The sequence below is a fragment of the Poecilia reticulata genome, linkage group LG3, assembly GCF_000633615.1.
Source record: "Poecilia reticulata strain Guanapo linkage group LG3, Guppy_female_1.0+MT, whole genome shotgun sequence".
In the NCBI taxonomy this organism is placed as follows: domain Eukaryota; kingdom Metazoa; phylum Chordata; class Actinopteri; order Cyprinodontiformes; family Poeciliidae; genus Poecilia; species Poecilia reticulata.
The window spans coordinates 8113390-8128451 of NC_024333.1; the positions used below are offsets into that span (position 1 = coordinate 8113390).

The 15062-nt window shown below is 38.3% G+C and overlaps 1 protein-coding gene across 3 annotated transcripts in view; it reads right to left on the bottom strand.

Annotated features, from left to right (window-relative positions):
- Nucleotides 1-2893: 2893 nt before the first annotated feature.
- The window catches only part of adamts7 (a disintegrin-like and metallopeptidase (reprolysin type) with thrombospondin type 1 motif, 7), a 138469-nt gene continuing 126300 nt past the window's right edge, over nucleotides 2894-15062 (bottom strand). For 2 of the 3 annotated variants that reach the window (XM_008404673.2, XM_008404672.2), the window contains exon 24: nucleotides 2894-7297. In XM_008404673.2, coding sequence (XP_008402895.1) covers nucleotides 7152-7297 — 146 coding nt within the window. In that variant the 3' untranslated portion in view covers nucleotides 2894-7151. Of the gene's footprint in view, nucleotides 7298-14269; nucleotides 14754-15062 lie in introns of those variants that run through there. The other variant, XM_008404674.2, reaches the window with a different exon arrangement.

The following is a 15062-nucleotide window of genomic DNA, read 5'->3' on the forward strand; positions in this document are numbered from 1 at the left end:
AGATTTCTAATGCACCTATGTGAAATAAATACAAATAAAAATAGGAATAGTGTTTAAAAATATTATTTTTAAACACTTAACTGAAAAGCTTTTGCTCATCATGGCAGCTCAGATGTAGCTCTCTCTCTCTCTCTCTCTCTCTCTCTCTCTCTCTCTCTCTCTCATATGTGGACAGAACACACGCATACGTTGTTCAGATAGCCGTTATTTTGAAACATCTGTCCTTGGTCCTCGTCTTTGTACTTTGATCTTCAGCTCTTTTTTATTTTAATTTTTTTTTTTTCTGTGCGATTTTCAGTTCAATTCAAGCAGTTCTTTTGTCCTCAGCTGTGGGTTCAGCATCATTCTATGGCTGAAGAAGAAGGGAAAAAAAGACCTTTCATTTTCATGTTTTAGTATTTGGCAGCAGAGTCTTTCCTGATCAATGTTTCCACTCATCTTTTCTTTAATTACATGAAGTCTCCCACTGCCATAAGCCAAAACACGTCTGATGTTCCCAACTCTGCACTTTCCTGCTGGTTTCCTGAGCGGTCCATTTTTCTCACTCTTGGTCCAAGTCAGTTTTATTGAGGGAGATCTTCATAAATCTCCCTGCAGGAGGTTCTTTGAATTCTTGTGATTATTGTTTTGACTCCAGTCATGACCAGCTCGTGGCGTCGTGTCTGCTCCAAATACCATTAGAAAGTTGCACAAAAATGTTGAGAGAGCACCTTGAAGTTATCCTCTATGGGAAATGACGAACCATTATCTATATAAATTATGTTTATATACTGTACATGACCTCCACATTAAAACTCAGCAGTTTTTAGTAGGTGATAAGGTCATTTAACAGCCTCTGTAATCCTCTTTAATACCTCACAAACTGCAGAGAAAACAAATAATGAATAGAAAAATGTTTTACACCACTTTCCACTCTTTCCCCTGTGGCATTCCCTTTGTGACAAGATAAACTGCAAACACCAGCTTGCCTTAGTGCTGCTTAGAGGCTTTATAAGATAAGATCATTACATCGCTTTAGGGGGTTGTTAATGTTAAAACTCTCTTTTACCTTAGTATAAACACAATCTATAGGAAAGAATCATTCAGCACCTATTAGGAGATTGTTTTAGCTTTGGAGTCAGTTTTTTCCATGTTGTGAACACTTTTGTAAATAAAAGCTGAGCTTCTTGACCTTTTCTTTTTAACTCAGCTTTGTTGCACAGTATGAAAGACGTTGAAAATAAGCGCTTACGCTTACCACACACACGCATGTTTTGTTGCTAGACAGCAGACAGAAAAGTGAAGTGTGGATCGATGCTGAGATGCGTTGCTATTCATAAATAATCAGGTTTTCAAAATGTGTCAGAAATTATGCCTGAAGAATGAATTCTCCACCATGTGAAAAATGTTTCCATACATCAACTAATGAAGCAAAGGGGACCAAGTGAATTCTTGTTCAAACTTATTCTATCAATCAGATTACTTGCACATAGTCATCTGTACTTAATAATTGGTTGAAGATGATGGCGAGGTGGACGATGGGGTGGAACAGGTGTCAGAAAAAAGTTAATACAAATCAAAAGCAATAAGAACCAAAATGGGAGGAACAAACAAAGCCCGGAGGAAAACTATTTGCAACTCAGCTTCGTGAATTACATGCGGAGGACGCTCTAATTAATAAACCAGCTGTTAAGAAATATAAGATATATTTCACCCCCAAACGTAGAAAACACCAGGAGTCAGAAAAGAGGGAGACGATAAACGGGAGGATGGATGATTTCAGGTGTATTTCATAAGTTAATAAAGTGAAATGCAACTTAAACATGATTAAAACAATAGACTGACACTAATTCTGCACTTGAATTTGAAATGAACTAAAACTCATTAAAGGATAAATGTTTATCAAACATTTCACTGCTGTCTGAAGTTTAAAGGGACTCATTTGGAAACTTGAGAGAGATTTGGTAAAGAAAACAAAGGAACTCATCGAAACATTAAACTGAGTCGCAGCACCAAGGATGGAACAGGAAAAGGTTTTGACCTTCCGAAGGTCACGATGAGGCGGCGTCGGCTTGTCCAGGGCATTCTTGGGGAACATGTAAGTCACATTTTGCATAATTTGGAAAAAAATCCAGGTCAAAGTTTATTCCTCCGGCACTAACCAGTACTGGATGCACCAACAGAAACTTCTGCATCTTTCTGAACCCAACTCTCCTGAAGTTTCAGTAGGAGGCTTTCTCTCTGCCAGTGAGAAAAATGGAGGCAAAGAGGAGATCCTCTCTTGAACATGTTTGCATTTTTTTTCCCCCTTTGCTTTATAAAAAAAAAAAGCTTTAAAATATTTAACTCTTATGCAGGGTGTAAATACACTCCATGGGTTTGAGTACAGTTGACTGATAAGTGCACATAGAGGCTAAAATCACATTTTCTCCATAATTTGTATTCTCCATGGCACCGCTTCACCTGAGGCGTCAGAAAAGAAATGAAAAAAAAAAAAAAACTCACAATACACAGGGCGGTTTTATAAAAGGAGACGTTTCTTTTGTTTATTTTACAAGGCCTGTTGAACATGAAAAAAGGAGCACTGCTTTCATTGAAAATGATTTTTCTTTCAGGGGAAACGTTCATCCGTTTAGAGAAACCGTCAGCAACGCGTCACATGAAGGCGGAGGAGGTACAGAGATGTCCTTCTACGTCTGAGCGAGTCCATCCTGTTGGACTTTGTTTAAACTTTGTATGTTAAAGACGAAGAAGTGCAGAAACATTCGAAGGTACCGCTGCAGCTTCGACGGGATCAAACAAACACTTTTAAAGCAGAAACCAGAGCTTGTACATATATGGAGTAATACACGTGTTCACCCATTAACTGTTCTTACATAACATGATAAAAGGTAGCGTCTTTTTTTTTTTTTTTTTTTGAGACATTTGACAATCATTTAAAAACAAGCAATACTCTAACACACTGCATTTACTTCAAACTGAGAGCTTAACCAGGATTAGAAACACCAAATGGTTCACTACTCAAGTTGAGACGGCACTGGGCCCGCCAATACCTGAAACTGGCACCTGAACAAGTGGAGCCTGTGCAGCTCCTAGCACCAAATAATCTGCAGCTTCTGTTTTCTTAAACATTTACTGACAGTTTTCTGACAGTTAAAAAAAAAAAACACAAACCTGTGTGGTAAAACCAAAGGGAAACAACTGTAACCTCTTAGACTATTTCATGTAGCCTTTTTTTTTTTTTTTTTTTACAAGCTGCTGCAGACATTTAACAAGCTGAAGCGTTGATAAAGCCCACCTCTAGTCTGTGACTGCTCTGTTACATCTTTACAACCAACTGCTGTTCAACCAAACTGAGAAAAACATAACAGAGACAGCAGTGTCAGGAACGCGCAGCATGGCAAGGGCTCTGAAAAAAGCCAGAGCATGATATAAAAATAAAGAATTGGGGCGTTTTGAACGTGGGCATTAGCTTCTGCTTCAAAGGCTGCATATATATATATAAAAAAAACTGGACAAAACCACTGAGCTTCAGAGATGAAGCCAGAGCAGATGTTCCTTTGAGTGCGGAGCTACCTGGTTACCTCCGAGTGTCGGCTCCAGCGTTTCTCTGGCTTCTTTAGAGGTTATCTGCACCGAAGCTGGGAGCTTTGGACTAGAGCTGGAGCTAAAGCAGATTTTTTTCCCCCTAAGAATGCTGTTGGAAAACAGGAACCTTAAAGCTAAATCAGTTCATCATTCTGAGCATCTTTTCAGGAAGAGTTACTCTCTTCCTTTGTGGCATTCTGAGTTTCTGCAGATCGTAGCGCAGGCAGACGGTTTATTCACACAAATCACGTCTTACTAATGCAAACGAATGTTGGCATCTCATCAAAAATGTTTACTTTTTCTTGAAAAATTAAATGGTTGTGACAGCTCTTAAATACTGTATTAACATGAGTTACAAAGAGTCTTTGTGACACCAGTCCTGCAAAACAGTCCTGAATTCAGAACTGCAACTGTGCAGCTTTAAGTGGTGAGCAGAACAAGTTTAACGATGAGGCCCGGGATCATAAAACTAAACAAAAAAAGATTGGAAACAATGAGCTCATCTTTCCTGCTAATATAACCTCTTATGTTCCAGCTTTGTGCCATTATTGTTCTGTCCTAATTTATGCAGATTACTGAGCTGACTGTTGGCAAAAGCTGCATATCAAAAGCGGATAAACTCTCCTTCTCTTAACCACGTTATATATTCTGCTGTCATGGTGTTGATGGTGGGATTGCTACACTTCCTAGATTCCTGCTTTTTAACAACAGAAAATAAAACCTGCACTTGATCTTATTTTTTTTAGATTTCAGCACTGGACACATTTTGGTTGGTTACTCGGTGCCAAAACGCAGTCGTTTGGTGGCGTTTGTAATTTATTTTATAGATTTCATGACCGCATTGCATCTGCATTCTGCTGGTACTTCTGAAATAAATCTCTGATAAAATGTGTGTAATAAAATCTTGTCAATTTTAAGCAGATAATTTGGAGCTGGTTTCACTTTCCTGCTAAGATCAATGGTACCCTTAAGAAAAAAAAAACTAAATGGTGACCAGATGAAGAGCTCTTCAGGATGACGGCTCAGAGGGGTGTTTTTAAAGGTCTGATAATGTTTATATTTGCTTTTTGAAAAGCTTCAAACACAGCATGCCAATATAAATCCTGAAGACCAGTGTGTCTTTCAGAGTTGATCCAACTTGAAGATTGCCTGAATTGATCCTGAGACTTGAGCCAACTACGGGAGTTAAAAATTCATTTAGATCAAACAGGAGAATTTATTTTTAAGGCAAATCTGATAATGAATAGATAAAAAAGAACATACAAATAGTGATCCAGCTGAATTGTTAGTTCAATGCTCCTGAGATACTAAATAAACGAGGACTGAGGCCGCTTTCAGCTTCTGTTCAATATGTTCAATAAATGTCTGAAAAACTTCCACTGCAGCTTCATTTATCAGCCCCAACGGCTATATTTGTCCTTTGAATGCAGTCTGGAAATTATATTTTTAATGGTGCTCGCCGACGCTTTGGTGGAGGTTCTGTTAATTAACAAGCCACGTAAAACTCAATGTGTCGGGGCAAACTGCTCAGCCTCTGTTGAAGCTTTCCAAATGCCTGAGATTTTCACATGAAGGCGTTTGGAGGTTCTGTCATGTTCTGGTGACGTCGGGTCGTTCCAAGGCAGAAACGTAAAGATACATGAGTTACAGCCGTTTTACTGAGAGCTTAAAATGTTTGGTTCTGAATGAGTGCAAACATGGAAATACAAAAGTGTTTTTAACTATGGTATAAAAAACAAAACCCTCTTCATTAGTGGATACCAGCTGGTTAATCAATACATGACGACAATAAGCCCAGAACATTTGTTTTTTATCCAGACTATAAAACATCTGAGGATTTTTTTCCACTGTCGGCTCCAAACCAGGTCTGCTGAAGATAAGAAGCACCGACTTTCACCGCCAGCGTTTCTAGCAAACTCTCGCTCAACGATTGAGGAACTTACCATTGGAAAAGTACAAACCGTGATTTTAGCCAATAAAACCTATAACCAATGATTCTGACACAACAGCTGTGCTTTGTAGCTCATGAAACGTTACTACAAACTTTTAAAATCGGCTCTAGTTACAACTTTCAATAAAGGCATCTCTGCAGGTTTTGTTCTATTGGGTGCAGTCGGAATTAAAACCTGGTTTTCTGGACATAAACCTCGTGACCATTTATCAGTGTTTAACTGTAAAACTGAATTATAGTCTCTGCTAACCTGAAAACGTTTGTAGACTTTCTCAAACGCAGCCTAAGAAAGCAGAAAAAAATCCCTGGTTTCTGCCAACGGTTCTGGAGGTGGAGGCCTTTTGAGTGTAGAACTTTGACTTTTACTCACTTCATGTCTAGAAAGAATTTGTTGATCTAATTAAAAACTTCAGTCTGACACAGGAACACATTGTGAATTCAAGGGTTCACATGTCAAGATAATTATGACAATTTTTGATCCGACTCGGCAATCTTAAGGATATTCCAAATATTACGATGGCTCTGAAGATAATCCTCTGATTTATCACTGCCTTGCTAATCATCCATCTGGGATTAATAAATCAATCAAAGATGGAGGATAATTCAAAATACAGAAAACCAGACCTCTGCCACCAGACGTCCATAGTAAGTACCATGTATGTCTGTCATGTTTTTATGAACATGTCCCGTTAATTACTCCTCGTCGGCCATGTTTGTTTACTCCGAACTCTCGAGAGGTTTTGAGAGATTTCATGAGTGAAATTTCTTCATCGTCTTTGCTGTGTGGCTGAACACCACATGCTGTATAACCAAACCTGATGCAGCTGTGATTTTTCAATGTCCTTTGGGGACTCTCGGGTTTTGAAGACTGAGACTCGTGCATTTTAACTTGTTGCCGTGTGTACCAGGCTTTACACTTAAGCTTTACCTGGTAGGACATGCTTCATACAGGTAATAACACAGTTTCTCTCAGGTGCTTTGTGTCCGCACTTTAAATCATATAGCAAAACCTTTGAAAATGTTTTTCACAAATACGTAACAATCTTTGGAAAGCTTCAGGAAGCCCTCACAGTTTTGACCCGACACATGATGTTGAAAGGCTCCCTTTTTCGACCAGGTACAGTTTGAGACCCATAATGCAAAAGAAGATTAGTGCATAACAGAAATGCAGCGGACTAAAAGCACAGGACTCAATGAAATGACAAATGATCAGCTATGCACCATATGTTCTGCTTCCCAACACATGTACCACATATTAAAAGCCACTGAGCTGCATGTTTTAAGACTCTGCTGCAGTCATCAAAATAAAAGCACGCACTAAAACAGAAAAGATTAGTGGTTTGTCTAAGTGTGTTAATGCGTTGTAACTGGGTAGGACGAAAGAATCTCGTCTTCTGTAAAACACTCCAACCTGCTACACAGATGTCGTCAAAACGCGGGACGCACAAAGTGCAAACAAATATTTCAGCTCTTGGTTTGTTGCAATTCTGTCCTTCGCACCAGCTCCAGGTGAACTCTGTCGTCTGTCAGTGACTTGATTGTTAATGGTTAGCAGAGGTCCCGATGGTTGGCTCCCTGTAGAGGCCCGTGGTTTATTACCCTGTGGTTGAAGCGACGCCAGGAGAGCGGGGCCTTAGTGGAGAAGCACGCCGCTGACGCCGGGGTCCTGACTGCACGTCTTGCAGCAGCTTGCCTGCATGTTTGGCTGGTGGCAGCGGCTGAGCGAGCGCAGAGTGTGACAGATGCGAGATGCAAGACGGTCGCGAAGACAAACCGCTCCTGTGTGGATGACAGAGAGACACATGCTCATGAAAACGTCAGAGGTCACCGAGAGCAGAGGCTGTATGGTTTCTGGAGCAGGTTACCAGTAGAAAAACAGCTGGTCAGGGGGATTTTCAGGATCTTGAGACACACAGGGCTTAATCCAAAACCCAGAATTAGCTCAATTTTCAAAACGACACCAGCATTATGTTTAGGTGAGTAGCTAATAAAGGACATGCTGAGCTAATTTTCTGCCTGAGCTAGTTTTTTTTTTTTTAATGAATGCAAATTAATGTGACTGTAATATGAAATAATCTTTGTGCAAATGAGCAAACCCTTGCTATAACTCAGTTAAGTCTAAATGAACAATTCCCCTGACTGAAAGTAATATGAGCACCACTGAGGTCAGCCAGAGTTATGACAGGAATCTGTGGAGGACACTGAAGATCAGGATGATGACAAGAAGGACATCCAGTATCAAAAACTTGAAAAAAATGTAAAAAAAAAAAATACCAGAAGAAATATGCAAAACGTTGCTCTGTTAAAGTAGCTCAATAAGCGAGACAATCAACTGATGCATGTTGCTTTTCCCAGATTTTTATATCAGCATGTTTTTACTCGATTTCCACGTTTGAATGGATTTGCTGGATTTTATTTGTGCAGATTTTGTGAACTGGATGTCTCTCGTGTGGATGGACCGAGTTAAATATTGAACACCATTTGGCAACATTTATTTGCTTTGTAACTTTTGGTGGGAAGCCAACTGCTTTGATGGGAAGATACACGAAAGAAAAGAAGAAAAAAAAAGATCGGATATCTGCCACAATTGGATGAGAGTGAAATTCAATTATCTTTCATGACTGATCTACTTGTGGGTAAATTAAGCTGCGATATTTGAGAAAGTGAACTCAGAGAGAACCGACTCGCCTTTAATGCTTATATTTGGGAAAGGACTTGAGGGCTGTTGGGCGTTTTGAAACCACCGTTGAAAGACACCCAGAAATATGTGGAAAGCTCTGTGAAAATGGGCTTAAAGGTTTCCTGTATTCCTGCAAAACGGTGTGAAGGACCAGGTTTGGATGCTTGATGCAGCTGAAAGCAACATCAAAAGCAAACGGATGAATAGTATATTAAATATGTAATTCGGTCATTCACCTGGAAGTCAGACTGGCTGGACTTCTAGAAGTGAGTTCACATTATGAAACTTGAAACTTTTCAGGTCTGGAATCAGAGGAGTGACGAAACAGATCAGTGTGTGCAAAAGATGAACAAAATGTGTTGTTAAAAAAAAACGTGAGAGAAATCAAAGATTGCGTTAGTCCTTTGTAAGACCCTAAAAAAGGTTAAATGCTGTGAAAAAAAAACAAAAAAACAAGCACTCAATTTTATGAACATTCCTCTGTGACCTATATTAATACAAATATTTTTTTGCGTGGAAATCCACCCTGACCACCAGCAACATATCGGAGAGATCCGACGTCACTTCTTAAGCAAATAGAAAATTAAACTGTCGCTAAACAGAACAGCTGATGTGTGTTATTTATTTCCTTTTTTGTTTTGGGTGACATAAATAGTCCAGAAAGCGGCAGTGAAAGTGCAGCACAGAGAAAAGTCAATACTGAAGAAGGCATCTCACTGTTTGAAAAGCAATATTTACCCAAAGGAAACTGCGCATTAAATACTTCGTTAGTTTTGTAGCCTTCCACAGAGAGCCGTGATAAAGACAACATTTTAGCAAAAACAAAAATTATACATATTTTTTCCAAATACTGAGCTTAGCCTTTTATTTCATCCTCCCTCCAGCTGCAGACAGACTGGACTCGCTCCAATTGAAGTATTTTATGAAGGTGACCGAAGTCTTGGTCAGATGTAAAAAGCAATTTGGAGGTGTGAAACCTTTTAAAACCTTTTTCTTTTTTTGCACATGCTTCTGATTCTGAAACTAGACATAAAGACAAATTTACTTCTTAAAAACCCCCCAAGCAGCATGCATAATCTCTATGCAATGACTCAGTCTACATTTCAACACGGCGTTCTGCAGCAAAGCATAGTGTCAGTTTTTAACTTGGAGGTTATTGCCGTCTGTCAGTTTGATCCAGAGTAATTAAGCTGCTCTCTTTCACAGCTACATACCTCCAACATTGTAAAACTTAAATCTTAACATTTCTGTGGCAGTGCAGAAGATCTATTAATATATTATTATTTTTTCTCCTTCTGCATTAAATCAATATTGGCACAGTTGGACTTCCACAAGGGGAAATGTCTATTTTTGTCATTGTACTGTAATAGATTTCAGACTTTCGCTGTTTTCTGTAAGCATAAATAAAAGCAACAAACACCAGAAACCAAAACCCACCGAGCCACAAATGACACTTTTTTCCAACCAAATTCGTCCAATTCCCTTTATTCAACATGATTCATGGGAAAAAACAGCATTAAAAAATACAATATTGTTTTTAAACAAGACATAAGAAACAAAAGTAAGTTAGAAACATTCAGCAAAAGATTCAAGGAAATTCATTTTCTGTTTCCATTCAAAACCTTGAATCATTTTCACTATTTTGGAGCTCAGTCTGTCCTTGTAATTAGTGCTTTGTGTTGTAGGAGTAAAGTTTGTTTTACCATCTGATGCTCATCTTCCCTTGAGCGCAATAAAAAAAACAGACAAAAGCCCACACTTTCCTGCTGCAGTCCGTTGATTAATAACACGCCTGCAACAGAAAAGGACTTGAACAGGCAGCATTTCAACTTGACAACAGACATCTATAAATATCTGAGTGTCAAAAGTTTACCTTTAAGTGAGCACTCTTTTAAATCAGGGTAAATATTCAATCGTCTATGTGCGCATCAACAGCAGCATCAAATCATCATCATCACAAAAGATTCAAATGTTTTCAGAGCTGCGGGAGACGGCAGACAGCAGGTGGCTAATGTTTGAACCATCTGTTTGAAGGGGGAAGAAAAGTAAAGAAAAACAGAAGAAATAATCTATTTCAATAACTGTACGCACATAATGGGGAAGCAATAATTGAATGAAAGTTTTAAAAAACGTTTTGCCCAGAAAAGAACGTCAATGTTCATGTTTAACAAAGATCTGCAAATGGTTTTAAAATGAATTCATCTTTCAGTGCAGAATCGCCTCCTTGTAAATGTGACCTTTAATATAAGGATATTTATCTGGGAGGGCAAAAAAAAAAAAAACTAATCCCCAATCAGTAAAATATGCAAGGATTGGATTTTATTATCTGCTCTTGTATTTTATTTAAAGCTTGATCAAAGTTGGATTTAGCTTTTACTTACAAAACTATGAGTCCCTTAGGCTTAAATAAGATGTTATAGGAAGCTTCTTTTCTCAAAGCCATTTATGAAAATGGGAGCATAGCATTCAAGTGCAGTCCACATTTGTTGATCTTCATAAATCAGGAATATTAAGATAATTACTCACCAGAATTTGCCCTCGCTTATAATCTGTTAGAAACATGGCTTATCTTGTCTGGATCTTGCTGCGACATCAGTCCTCTAATCCTAAAAAAAACATCTTCAGGTGATAGAAGGCTGACTTTGTTAATTATCTTTAAATGAAAACACGACCTCAAGTTAGATGATGGACAGTTTAAATAGGTCTCTAAAAAAATCCAGGGATTGTTCAGGTCAAACAAATTATTTTAGAGAGCTTTACATCCGGAAGAAAAACGAGCTTTAGCTTTGAACCGTGTCAGAAGACGTACTTTAGGATTAAACATCTTTTTTTCACAAAAAGATCTTTATGAAGCTATGTCCTCAAGTGTTTGCAACCGCAATGATTGGACGTTTGTGTACGTTGATTGTAGTTTGTGCTTCGATGCATTTTATCTGAGTTTGTTTGTGACAGACCGACAAAAAGTGTTTTATAAGAAGATCTAGAGATGTGTTAGCACATTTTTATTTAATCCTCTGTAGAGCTGCCTTTGCTCTCTAGTCTTTTGACGTATGTGTTTAAGGGTCACGGACATTTAGAAACTACAGATTTATCCAATCTGCCTCAGGGAAATAGCTCAAACTCAAAAAAAATATAGAGGATCAAGGAACAGTATACCGCACACTCTCAATGAGATTTATGTCTGGGGCTTTATAAAACATTGATCTGCTTGGATCTAAAGCTTTGGCTGTCTGCTTATGGTGTTGACTTATGGCTTTTTACCTTTTTCAAAAAGGTAAAAAGCAGGCCACACTTTTCACCTTTTTATTTGTGATCATTTTTAAAAGCACATATGACATTCATTTTACTTTTCAAATATGTGTCGCTTTATGTTGATTTATCAAATAAAACCTTTACAGGACAGGATGTAAAAAAATAAAATAAAATCCTTCAAGGTTCACTGTCACTTTTTAAAGGCAATGTCTATTTATATTATTTTCCACATATGTAACACTCAGAAAAATGAGTTGGATTTAAGAAAAAAATCCAACTCTGTTGCCTGAAACCAGGTTTAAATCCATGCCTGGAAGTCGGAACCTGTTCGCTTAAAAACCACCCAGACTTGCAACTTGCAATAAATATTTCTGGTACCTTGTGGGTGCATGAGAGTTGGGCCTCGAGCGCAAAAAACATTTCAGGCTGACGGTGACCTTGTTGTTGGGAAATGTTTCCTTATTAAGAGCAGCTACAGATGCAGAGATCAGCACAGAGTCCCTGAAAAAGTGCAAATGTCAGGGTTTACTTGCCAAGACCTGCTAAGTGAAAAAAAAAAACTAAAAATAGTTAAAAAAAAAAATCCTGAATTGGATCAAAAACAATAAAAAAATAAAATAAGAAAAAGATTTTTATACTTGAATGTGAACCTAAGACTGCAGCTGAGCCTGACACAGTAAAACAGATAGTTGAATAAACTCCTTTAGGAATATGAGTAATATGAAAATAAAGCTAAGCTAAAAAGGTGAAAACCTGATTACCATAACAAATCATATAATAAAACAGACCCTCAAAGTCTCTCTCTTAGCAATAAAACATGACAAAAGCCATTCCACATATAGCACATCAACATTAATCAGTTTGTTATTGGTTCTAGTAGAAATTCACCCATTAGTCGTTTTTAATGTTCCTTAAACTGGGAACAAATAATAGTAAATCTTCAGCCCGGATCTCCACTAAAATGGACACACGCTCAAAAAGGGCCACTTATGATGAATACAAAATATGAGTATATTTATTTAATAAGAATCAAAATGCAAGTGTTTATGAAATGATGAAGTGGGAACCAGTTAAAACCAGTTAAACGGAAAAGAAAGTCAAGTCTACCGTGCAAATTGCTGGAGTTAAATAAACGTCTATGCACTTTGGAAAACCTGCTGCCAAAATAGCTCTTGCCGTCTGCGCTCATTTAATTGAGTAATTATTGATGCACTTAGTGGAAAGTATGCCAATTAAAAAAAATAGCACTAGAACCCTTATTGACAGCCATCAGACTGGAAATGGGCAGAGAGAGAAAGATGGGTGCATTAAGTAAAGGTTGTATTTTTACATCAGTAACAAACAACCAGATTCTTTTTGCTTTATATTCATTTATATAACATTTCGCAGGATCTATACTAACAGTGTACATTAACCAAAAGCTGAAAATGGTGTGTGTGTATATATATGTTTTATATCACATACAGTGATACGCACCACGCACCAGCACCAGAAAGCGATTTTCCTTCAAAATTTTCAGCATCACCGCAAGTTTTGCGTGCAAGGCTGTGCCTCATGTTCTGCCCCTCCACGCCCACATTCGACCACGACTGCTCAATGCCAACTACCTCATGAACGTCGAGGTTTACTTTAACGAGCCAGCTGACTGGTGTCATTTCCCCGAGAACAGTTGCAACCGCGGAGAAGGATTTAAGAAGTCGTCGTGAGTGGGGAGGAGAGCCGAGCCGTGACAAATTAAAAAGGGAACACATCGCCACCGGCCTTTCAGGAGGCCGATGGCGCGCTCCACAGTTTACCAGAGTCAGGATTACAGGAGCCTTTGGCTGAAATGCTGCAATGTAGCTCTAAATGTGAGGATATGCAACTTTTCACCTGAGGACACAGACACCTCACCAGGAACGTCCTGAGAACTAATTCAAAATGTTTTCCTACCGCAAAAAAAAACAACATAAAAAAACCCCCAGTTTATTTTCAATACATAAAACATGTTAAACAAAATGTCAGCGGGTGTGAGTGGATAAAAGTCAGCCTGAGAGGAGACAAACACGGCCTTCGAGAACAGCTGAGGACAAATGACCCTAATCTCCTGGTTGTTTCTGTTTACTTCAGTGACTCACTTGTAACATAAGGTCTCGCGTAGATGGATATTGGCAGGAATTTTTTAAAGGGAAAAAAAAAAAAGGAAGTGATTTTTTTTGTCAGGTGGTGAGTCGCTCAGTTGTCCCCAGATAACCTGGAAGCAGAATATCTTAAAAAAGAAAAAAAAATCCAATGAGGATTAGCTGATCCTGATTCAGCTAATCCAAACAAAGTCTGTCAAAAATTGGTATGTGATATGTTATAAAAAATGTAAATTTTATGAAAATTTAAATGCAATTTAATTATAGCAGTGTAAAAATGTCTAAACATGAATTTGTATGTCATAATCATTAATGCCTTTTTAGCGAGGTGTTTCATATTACTTATGCTGATCCTTAATAAATTAATTTGATTAATTAATTTCACCTAGTTCTATAGGTGAGTGAAAAACATCCTAATAATTGAGTGGCTGGCATGAAAACAGGATGACTAAATATTAAACTCGAGGCAGCAGCAACACAGAAATGTGAAACAATTCAACAAATAATACAAATATTTATTCATCATCATCAAAGATCTTTTTTCTTTTTAATTAAACACATGCATCTGAATTGCATATCTCCACACATTAACCTCACGTTTGAATTATTTCACTTTTCTTGAAACATGCATTTAATAAACAAACATAAGAAATAAATATTTACACAATTACAGACATTTATTTTTGCACGCTCGTATTTCCAACCTGTGCTGTGGGTGTATAAACGATCTAATTTATAGATTTTTATTTTATTAATGTTTATATCTCCACACTGGCATCATAAGGCTGCAGGGTCTGCAGCTGAACGCTGAGGTGATATACCACACAACCACATCCTCATAACGTCTCACATTAACTTGAAATAAAACTTGAACTCCAACAGCAAAGACATGAGCGGTTTGTTAATCCTCCATGCTGCCTGCAGCCACACATCCAGCTGTGTTGCCGTATTATAGAGATGCGGGAAAATGCAGCTTATTCTTAAATGCTCTGCATATTTTCTCCGTATTCAGAAGGTTCGGATGCTGCAGCTGTTTCCTTTGCGAGCTGAATATTCAGCTTAGGCTTGCTGGACAGCTGCTGCAGAAAAAGCTCCGCTCCTCGTTGCCTCCTCCTCTGGTTAATGATGCAACGCTACAGAAAAGATCTGCAGCCCTTCTGGGACACACCTGCGCAGATTATGTCTCCAGGAAAGTACAGAACGGATTCCATTAGACCGTTTGTTGACTTCTTAATGTTGTGTTTGGAGGTGCTGGTTGAATGTTGTGCTGCTATTGAAGCCAAAATGATCCACAGGGATCTTCTGATGGGCAAAAAATCAGCTAACGGTGGGGAGGTTATACTCCTGTTGATGACAAAATACTTTAAACTCTGCATTAGGAAATGAAAATAGAAAACTTTATCCATGAAACTCCTGCTTTGACTGACGTACAGAAACCTCTGACTGCTCCTTTGTTTTTCACACACACACACACACACACACACACACACAC